The 9,876-nt window shown below is 43.8% G+C and overlaps 1 protein-coding gene across 2 annotated transcripts; it reads left to right on the top strand.

The window, feature by feature from the left end:
- LOC139350828 (DENN domain-containing protein 2A-like) lies at positions 1–8,780 on the top strand. Of its 2 annotated transcripts, XM_070992448.1 has the most exons (19): positions 1–72; positions 1,025–2,125; positions 2,334–2,425; positions 2,826–2,920; positions 3,020–3,229; positions 3,352–3,445; positions 3,543–3,593; positions 3,677–3,879; positions 4,420–4,529; positions 4,683–4,752; positions 5,255–5,332; positions 5,426–5,566; positions 6,010–6,158; positions 6,838–7,015; positions 7,134–7,175; positions 7,287–7,395; positions 7,499–7,768; positions 7,848–7,934; positions 8,053–8,780. In XM_070992448.1, exons 1-19 carry the CDS (start codon positions 14–16, stop codon positions 8,082–8,084), a joined length of 3,171 nt encoding a protein of 1,056 aa, XP_070848549.1. In that variant the 5' UTR covers positions 1–13; the 3' UTR covers positions 8,085–8,780. The 2 variants fall into 2 exon arrangements, with proteins under 2 accessions (XP_070848549.1, XP_070848548.1); XM_070992447.1 differs by lacking the exon at positions 1–72 and having other exon boundaries at positions 1,036–2,125; positions 3,549–3,593.
- Positions 8,781–9,876: the final 1,096 nt, after the last annotated feature.

Genomic DNA, 9,876 nt, shown 5'->3' with positions numbered 1-9,876 from the left:
GGGTACAGTGAACATGGAGGCCACTAAGATAATGACAACCAGGCCGGACTGCATCTACTCCTCTATCAACAGGTTGGTATCAGACCAGTTTTATCAGTGAACATTTTATAGGAAACGGACATTTTCCTTGAGAAATAAGCGGCATGGTGCAAGTTGCCCTTTACTCACTGCATCCATTAGGGAAAAGTCACAAAAGGTCTTTCAACTTAGGCCTTCCCATTTCCTCCAGTTTATTTATTAAAACATAACGGTTTGATGAAATGGGCGCCGGTCCAAGTATGTGTTTATTTAGTGAGGCCGATGAGAAGAAGATGCTCGGTCATAGGGTTGTCATCTGGCATTTACTCTCAGGCTGAATTTTCCCACTGTCGCCAGAAAAAGACCAAGTGTCCTCCAACTGGTCATCCCAATGACCGTACTGGAAAGTTCAGGAAACTGGTCGCAGTCAAAGCCTTTTGTTGGCATGTTATCGCATTTTTCAGACTGAAGTCAGGGAATCAGTTACATTTAGAAAGATGTGGGTGACACCGGGGACAATGGCAACATCTCAAAGGACATACTGATGTCTTATACTTGTGGAAGAAATGTCATTTTCTTTGACAAGTTGTCTAGTTTTGATGACCATTCTATTGTCTAACAGTTGATATCTTTCTCAAATGTTGCCTTCATTGTTTCCAGTCAGCAGGGTAGCTTGTGTCATGGGTGGGGCGGCTGGGGTCAATTCTAACGCTGTGCTACAGTTGTCCCAGTTGTCCCCATCAAAACTGTGTCCTGCGTAGTAACAAGATAAAAATAGATAATTTTTTTTTTTAGTTTATGGATTATTGTGACAATAAATTTACTAAAGTTCAGCATCACACCAATTTGTAATCCTATTTGGTTATTTATCTTTGAAAATTTCTTCAGCTGTAAAAAGTTCACATTTAACATTTTCTGTTTCATTTCCATCATGTTTGAGATGTTTGATATTATGTTAATTTATAGTTTTGAAAACTCAGAACGTGCTTCTTCTTTGCGTATTTAGGCTGAAGAAAAGTGGTTTCCACATTGCTTCAGTGGAAAACAAGGGAGCAAAGCAAAGAAGAGCGGGGGCACCAAAACTCCCTTTTGCCCCATTAGACAACCTGAGCAACCAGAGGGAAGAATCAACCGTGATGGCTCACAGGAGGCCGACCTTTGACCCTCACAGCAATGAGAACACTCTCTTGGTAGGCAGCAAGCTCCCCAGATCCAATGGGGGCAACATCAAGGACAAGATTTCTCTGTGGGAGGGGAAGGAACCCACTCATTCACCCGTTACCTCAGGTCCTTTGGGCCAGTGCACCAGCATAAAAAGAACAGAATCCTTGACAAAAAGCAACAGTAAGACAACTGAAGAGCAGAATGCAGAGAGTTGCAGGAGAGTAGCCCATAAGGAAAAGGAAAATCTCGGGAAAACGAATGGGGATTCAAGGCCTTGTTCACCCGCTGAAACTGGGAAACAACAAAGAGGGACGCTCAAGAGTAGCAAGCCCAGCGAGAACCAAAAAGGAGAGGACTGCAGTAGAGTTGTCCAAAAGGAAAAGCTAGATCATGAGAAAGAGAATGTAGAAAAACTTCTGGGTTCGAGGCCTTGTTCGCCTGCAGCGGCAGTACCGCAGCCGGTGGGGACGTTGAGGAAAAGCAATGACAGGAGAACAGCCGAACAAGCCAACCAGGAGAAGAAAGCTGTATTCACCCTTTTCAAAAAGCTGGAGGCTATGGGGGAGAACCACGGGAAAACTCCTACAGAGCTCGGAAACTATTTCAGCCCACCAAGCAAGGACAAACAGATAGAGGTGAGGCAGAAAGAATCTGAAGTTACGGGTCAAAGTGGTGCAGTGAAATCCAACAGGACCAAAGAAGGAAGGCGGCACCAGGAGAATGAGTACACAGAACCAGGAGCGCCCCCCATCAACCCAGTCCCCAAACCTCAACGTACCTTCCAACACCCAGCTACCGCCAGCATTGGGAAGAGTCAGAGGCAGGGGAGAGGGCAGAGAAACCTCCCCCCACTGCCCTCCATGTCTACGGCAACTTCCTCAAAACCTCCCTCTGGGGTTTACGGGAGACCCAGGGGTGACAGAGTCCGGAACAACATCAACAGGTATAGAGAGATCAAAATGTAATGTTTTGCTCATATATTAGCAAAAAGAAAGCACAATGTATATTATGTGGGTATGATAACATACCTGATGTTACACTTCCTGGTTGATTGAGAAAAGAATCATACAGACCATATTTAACGAATTAACTCATACTTTAGAAGCACATACAGTAGATACTAATTTCAGCTTTTCTGTTCGCTACGAAAGGAAATCCTTTGAGTTTGAAGACCTCACGGGGTCAACCAGCCCGCTCTTCTCTCCCGCATTGTCTCAGGAACATCACTATGAGGACATCCTCGGTCAGTCACCTCTTCTATCTATCACTGATTTCAACCTTAAAGAAATACTAATTTTGGCAAGTACATGTATTTTCTTTCTGGCCAGGAGGTAGAGGAGAACATTGCTGCCTACCCCATGTTAAGTGAATATGAAGCTACAGCCAGCGACCAGTTAGCTTAGCCTCTGAAACCTTAACCACACGTTTATGGGTATTTTGTGTTTGTGCAGATTTTTTTCAATAAATATGTTGTACTACACAAATTAGGACAAATCTACAAATGTTAAATATCAGCAGTGGCAGCATCAGCATAAAAATATCTACATAGCCTTCAGAATCCCGTATTGTTTGAACGCTGAGGCTCCTTGATTTTGCCTATGAAATGCATGAACTGATCGTTGCCATCTTTGGTCTCCCTGCAGACTCATCCAAAGAGAACCCATATGAGGACATAGAGTTGGAGAGTCAGTGCTCTCAGCAGTCTTTGCCCTCCTCTCCTGGCGCTGATAGCACCAAGGTGGTTCCTGCCACACAAGCCAAGCTTAATACTTTACAATGGAAACACGTCTTATGTAAATGATTATGAAAATGGGTAAAATGATTTTTCTCTCTGCAGACTTCGAGGCCCGGCTTCTTCAGGCAGAATTCAGCCAGGAGCTTCAAGCTGCTGGACCTGCGGAGGACCAACCAGACAGCCCACAGCACCAGCAGTGGGGGGGTTTCATCTCCACCCCAGCTCAGCCCTCCCTCCACTCCCCCTGGGCCTGAACACACTAACTGGCTGCCCGGGGATCCTTACAGCCGCACCTGCCGCAGGATACCAACGGTGTGTGTTTGGATGCATATTTTAGACCTGTATATGTATTATCATATCCCTGAACTAGAGCAGGTTTTATTCTAACCCTAATCCTACCCACAACCGTTAGCTGAAATCAAGTTTTCCAACAGGTTGTACTACGAATTAACAGCATCTTTGAGGCTCGGATCGGGAAGAAACATCTACGGAGGATCTACCATTACGCTGAGACAAGCTCAGGGAGAGGTGATGATGTTGAAATGATGGTCATCTAGAAGAAATTGAACACATTTTCTGCTGCCTAATGGAGTTTTGGGTTAACACACATGACTTTTTTTTGCAGTAACAGATGAGAACAGTGATTCTGAGAGTGAAATTGAAGAAAGAGCAAAAGGTAGATGGCCACAGTACACCTCTTTTTGTCTTCTGACTTCTTCACTTTCTAACCACGTTCTCTCTTACTTTCCACTTTTCCAGCTCATCGCCAGCGTCTCGTGTCAGTCCAGTCCATACTGAGCCAGCCAAGGCAGGCTCAAGTCCACTACAATGGCACCAACAGCTCTCTGGAACAGGAGCTCCACCAGCGGCAGCTCTTTGAATATTTTTTAGTTGTGTCACTGCAGAAGTCGAAGACTGGTGCCCACTATCTGCCCGAGGTCACGCAGCAGTTCCCCCCAAAGGTCAGGACCAGAGGAGTGCTTGAATCTTTGCTTGTTTTTTTTTTGTGGTAATTTTGCTTAACGGGGCAATCAATAGATTTTACACCTTAAGTTTAATTAACTCTTCATGTGGAGTGCCACTCAGCCTGTGAAAACAGCTGTATAACATCCTCTGTAGTTCCAGAGGGAGTCAAGAAAAACCCTGATGATGTCATCCTTAATTATCCCAACTTGGGCTTGAAGCTTTAAATTTTTAACAGAGAGCCTGAATTACAAATTGGCCATGTGGGATTTGAAAGATGTGAGGATTCAGGAGGCAGGAAAGGTCCAGTGAAAGAAGATATTAAGTTGTATTATGGGAAATTTAAGCTCCAGTCTCCGTTGCATCCAGACAAAGGAAGTGCAACACTAAATCCCTGAATCCCTTTCATCTTTTGGACCAAACGACTCAAGATAGAACTCTGCATCTTCTACTCCAGACAGAACATTTACCTGCTGAATATCGATACATATGCATGAAAGTAGCCAAAAGTGAGTCCCGCTGCTCTTGTGCCGTTGCAGCTGGAGCGGAGCTTCAAGTTCATGAGGGAGACGGAGGATCAGCTGAGGATCATTCCTCAGTTCTGTTTCCCTGATGCAAAAGACTGGGCGCCAGTGGAGAGCTATCCGAGGTGAGAGAGCCATTTCTCTCCCTTAGCAACTCTCATTACTGCTTGAAAGCTTGCTGATGATGATGTATGGATATGCCCATTGAGGCTGTGTACAATTCAAAATATGCGAATCACATCTTTATTTGTGTGTTTGTTGTGGGTCATCCCTCATAGTGAGATGTTCGCCTTTGTTTTGACTGGAGAGGATGGGAGCAGGAGGTTTGGATACTGCCGGCGTTTACTGGTAAATAGAAATGAACAGAATAAATACTGAACAGGAAGTGGCTAAATACCACGGTGACGGCTGAGTAAATAAGCGTGCCAAAATAGTCGGCGTGCCTGTGGGAAAACAGTCCATCTCAGAGTCTGGGAGGAAGTGTGTGAGACTGGGAAAGTGTGTATGTGTGCCTATGCATATGTTTCTGTCTATGTATTTCAATAGTACAGTATGTTTGTGTTTCAGTGCTGGAGATGTGTATATTAATATGTTTTTATTTTGTAAACTTTAATACGACCAGAATGATACTTGTGGGTGAAAAATCATACGTCCTCTCTGATCTGAAAATCTTTCAACTCCTCATTTTTTGACTTGTTGTTCATCCAAAAACTACACATGGCTGTTAGACAGAATCTCTCAAGTTCCGAAAAGCAGCAGCAGCAGCAGCAGCTGCAGCAGCAGCAGCAGCAGCAGCAGCAGCAGCAGCAGCAGCAGCAGCAGCAAGTAAACTTTCACCTTATTTTTTCAGCCCAGTGGGAAAGGCAAACGTCTGCCAGAGGTCTACTGTATCGTTAGTCACCTTGGCTGTTTCAACCTGTTCTCCAAGGTAAACAACTGGTCCCCTACGGTAATGTTACTGAAATAAAAGTCATTATACAACTCTATAATATGCATGTGTGTGTATTTGTGTGTACTCTAGGTGCTGGATGAGGTGGAGAGGCGGAGGGCTTTGTCTCCAGCCCTTGTGCAGCCTTTTATGAGAGCCATCATGGAGGCCCAGTTTCCAGCTCCGGGCAGGACCATCACCATTAAAACTTTCCTCCCTGGCTCAGGCACTGAGGTGAGTGACACTACACTCCAGAAATATTAAAATTATGATAAATGATTTAGTAAGAGAAAAGCAGATAACCTGTAAAAATATGTTTGATATGTATGTCCATTAGAATTTGAAGTTACAGAAGCCTACTATTATCTCTAATGTAATAATGTAACTTCGTTCCTTATATCAGCATTTTGGCAGTTAATATTAACACATATGCCAGCCACTCATGATTTTGATAAACAAAAACATTGTAAATGGATGGAGTCCCAATAAGGAACTAAAGTTGAGACAAAGGACTTCCGGTGAAAGGCACCTCTACAGGTTCTTTAGTGAGTTAGTAAAACTCACTAAAGGTCAGTTAAGGTCAAAGTTTAATTAATTTTCACTTAAAACCCACAAACCTCTGTATTTAGGGTGTTCTATAGCTGTATAGATTTATCTTTCATCCATCTTATTCCCAGGTGATGGAGCTCTGCCGACCGTCAGACTCACGCCTGGAGCACGTGGACTTTGAGTGTCTGTTCTCCTGTCTGAGTCTGAGGCTGCTCCTCCGGGTGTTTGGGTCTCTGCTGTTGGAGCGAAGGGTCATCTTCACCGCTGACAAACTCAGGTCGGTCCCTTCAGTGGAGCCATATATCCTGCAGGCTCACCCAGCACGTGGAACTCCGTAGCCCCCCTCTATGTGACAGTTCATGTGCTGGCTCTTAAAATACGAGGTTGCACTGAACATCCTTCTTCCACTGTTTATGCAATTATGGAGTTGGCAGATATTAGGTATAAGCATCAGAGATGTTTTCATTATGAAGTTATAGGAAATGCGGGTGGTCCAGACCCACAGTTTTAAATAAATTGAAGGCAGGCCCAGTTTTATTCAGGGAACATGCTGGAGAGATATTTTGAGGTCAGTCTGTTAAGTTGCTATGTGCCGGGGCCAGTTTGTTTGTTCTGCAGGAGAAAGCCAGTGGGAGTCAGAAAGAGCAGTCACACTAGTAGATGACTGGAATGCAAAGTTGAGTGACGTAAATGAAACAAGTATGTGGCTTTGCTTTCCTCTCTGGGAAGCATTGTTACTTTTGGGAATATTCACAGTGATTAGGTGTTTTTTTTAGATTATAGTACCCTCATGTGGTGAGAATGAGTAAGTCACTCATTTCCTGTATCTTTCTCTGCCTTTCTGTCTGATCCAGGGAAAAAAATCGAATTATATAAGCTGGAAACATGCAATTAAAGCATTTTCTTATATCATCTACTCATATCTCCACTCATTTCCTCTGTGTCTCTCCTCGCAGTACTCTGTCCCAGTGCTGCCATGCTGTTGTGGCGCTGCTTTACCCCTTTGTATGGCAGCACACATACATCCCTGTGCTACCCTCGGCTATGCTCGACATCGTCTGCACTCCGACCCCGTTCATCGTTGGCCTGCTGTCCAGTTCCCTGTCCCAGCTCACTGAGCTGCCCCTGGAGGAGGTCAGAGAGGCATTCATTGTTAGCAATTAAGGGGTGAAACTTGAGTCATCTAAAGAAATACAATACTTTTAATGTAAAAATGTTACACAGGGCCATAATTTAGGCTTTCTGTGCACAGGTTCTGGTGGTGGATCTTGGAAACAGTCGGTTTCTCAGACAGGTAGGCCATTTGTTGAGTCACGTTTTGCATGATTTGTATGCATGTGGAACAAATTATTTCACTCTTAACATATCCAAAAGTGGATTTTCTAACCTGTTTTGACACATTTAGTTGGACGATGAAGACTCCATCCTGCCTTCTAAGCTCCAATCAGCCCTGGAGAATGTTCTGGAGAGGAGACGAGAGCTCGCTAATGAGAGAGGAGGAGACACACCCAGTGGTGAGACTGTGAAGCTATTCAATTTTGCAACTGAGCAAAATCAGCAGCACCTTGTGCTTGTATTTGCAGATGTATGTTCCAGTTCTCATCTTCTTCTCTACAGACTCTGGCCATCTTAGCACCGTCGTGTCCGAGGCCTTTGTTCGTTTCTTCGTGGAGCTGGTAGGCCACTATCAACTCTTCATCATCGGAGAGCGGGAAGACGGCTACTCCTCCTCTTCCTCCTCGCCGGTCCCCTGCTCCTTCCAGCGCGAGGGTTTTCGTAAAGCAATCCCTTCTAAGACTGTGCGCCGCTTCGTAGAGGTCTTCATGGAGACCCAGATGTTTGGCTGGTTCATCCAGGAGAGAGAGCTCCACAGGCAGGCTCTGAGAGGTAATGAGCTGCAGTAAAAAGAAGAGGTTCAGCTGCTGGGAGGCCATCCAGCGATTCATGATTCTTTCTCTTTCCTCAGGCCTGTTTGAAGTGAGGGTGCAGGAGTATCTAGACTCCATCCATGAGAATGAGCACCGGAGGGTTAACCGGTTTCTCAAAGGCTTGGGTAAGGTTGTGTCTGAGTGATTCTCAGCCAGATGTTCTTTGTTTCTTTGTTCTTTGAAACAATCTCCTACAGGCTCACTTCACCTTGACCCACTCATGTTTCTTTTCCTTTGCTCCAGGAAACAAAATGAAATTTCTGTCCAAGAAATAATGGCACTGTAATTGCACAAAAAGAGAAGAAAGCAAATGAGAAGAAAAGAAAGATGGAAAAGACTTCACGGATTACAGAAATTGAACCAAGAAATTACCATTTGAGTGCTTTTTTCACTCATTCATGCCTTCATCTACTGTGTCCACTTGAGACTGAGGGTGTCGCTCAAGGACTCGTGATTGGATGGCTGTGGTGGATCACAATTTGTTTGCACCAAAAGAAACTCCTGCTGTATTTCATATAAAAAAAGAAACATAGGACTGTAGACTCACATAAATATTTAAGACGTTCCTGGTCAGTTGGTTTTTAAATTATATTCTTCAGGCAACAACATTCATGAGTACAAATAACACGATGTATAAAAATAAAACTGGTCTATGTTAAGCTACACATGGTGAGCAAATTAAAGGGACCACCTGAGTAAATTAGAGTAGAATGTGAATGCTTCTGTACAGGGCTCAAGGGGTCACCAAATGGTTTGGAAATTAGTTGAATTATAAGTTACAGTTTGGCGGTCACCCTTTGTGGGCACTGAGTTGACTTGAAAGTTCACAGTCATAGTATGTTCTGGATCCACTAGGGGGCAGTAGTATATTTTCTCTGATTACATGATCTTGATACTGATAGTGACTGACCAGAAATGACACAGACCTGCTTCGCTGCTCTTTAATGCTTCAATTTTCCTTTAGTCAAAACAGTGACAACATCACAAGTGCTTGACTCTTTGACAAGTGAATAAACATGCTCTGTTTGCTGTTTTGAAGCGGTGAGTTATTGTCATGGTTCTTTCCACTGAAACCAATGCCTAGGTCGCATGAATGATTGCATTACACATTCAGAGTTTGGATGTCATTTTTGTAAACTTTGTAAGTCTTTTCCCCCACCATCCCCCAGTTTGCAGATTATGAATGATAAGATTACTCTATGATTAAAAAAAACCCAATGCATCCAGTGACACTGTGCACATTTTACAACACAAGTTTTTTTTTTTTACACATTGGAAAATCCTGAGAAAAAAAATCAAAGCCAAGTGAATTGTGTTCACTCAGCATTTGTGTGCCAGTTTCACACAGTGAGTAATCCACATACCACCCATTTGCTAACCATTCACTGCTGTGTTTGTGTGTTCGAAGTTATTTGGCCTTTTTACTACAAAGAGCCTTGGTTCAGAGTTGGTGGCAGCTTTACTATTTTAGTCTCTGAGTCATGGAAACAAAGCAGATCTTTAGCCCATGAAGAGGAAAGCACATCTTTGTCAGCATGAAAACACAACACAGGTGCAGAGCAGAGCATAGTAGGGTATTGTCTGAGGACTGGTGTGCTTCAGTTCGTGCATGCTGAGTAAGCCCAGCGGTCCCGGGGCATCGCACAGCACCTAACCCGTCACCTTGTTGGTGGCGAGGTCACACACACCTGCTGACACAGATGTTGATGCATATACACAGATGCACTGTACAGAGGACAGAGTACAAAACAGATACAGGCTTACACACACACCCACACCCACACACTGATTCCCAATCTGCAGCTTCAGAGGCTACATGGAAAGATCGTGGAGTTGTTGGTTCACAAAGACATATCTCAGCTACATATTGTCAGCTAACACTTGATCACTAGGCTACATGTCATGCACTGAGAGTCCATGAAAGCCAGTTAGCAGGCAAGCTGGGAATTTTAAAGATAAAAGTAACAAATAAGTTCACATAGTTAACCAAAAAATACATAGCTATAACTAATGGATGAACAATTGATAACAGTTGTCTACAAGTAATGGATAAAAAAAAATACAAAG

This window comes from Chaetodon trifascialis, chromosome 22 (assembly GCF_039877785.1).
Source record: "Chaetodon trifascialis isolate fChaTrf1 chromosome 22, fChaTrf1.hap1, whole genome shotgun sequence".
NCBI classification, from domain to species: Eukaryota; Metazoa; Chordata; class Actinopteri; order Chaetodontiformes; family Chaetodontidae; genus Chaetodon; species Chaetodon trifascialis.
This window is presented reverse-complemented; position numbering and strand designations above follow the sequence as displayed.

Bases quoted from the DNA above. Each gene is read 5' to 3' on its own strand.
- LOC139350828 (XM_070992448.1), top strand. From the start codon at position 14: ATGGAGGCCACTAAGATAATGACAACCAGGCCGGACTGCATCTACTCC. The intron at 4,753-5,254 runs GTAAATAGAAAT...TTATTTTTTCAG, and splicing joins GATACTGCCGGCGTTTACTG to CCCAGTGGGAAAGGCAAACG. The intron at 7,935-8,052 runs GTAAGGTTGTGT...CCTTTGCTCCAG, and splicing joins CCGGTTTCTCAAAGGCTTGG to GAAACAAAATGAAATTTCTG.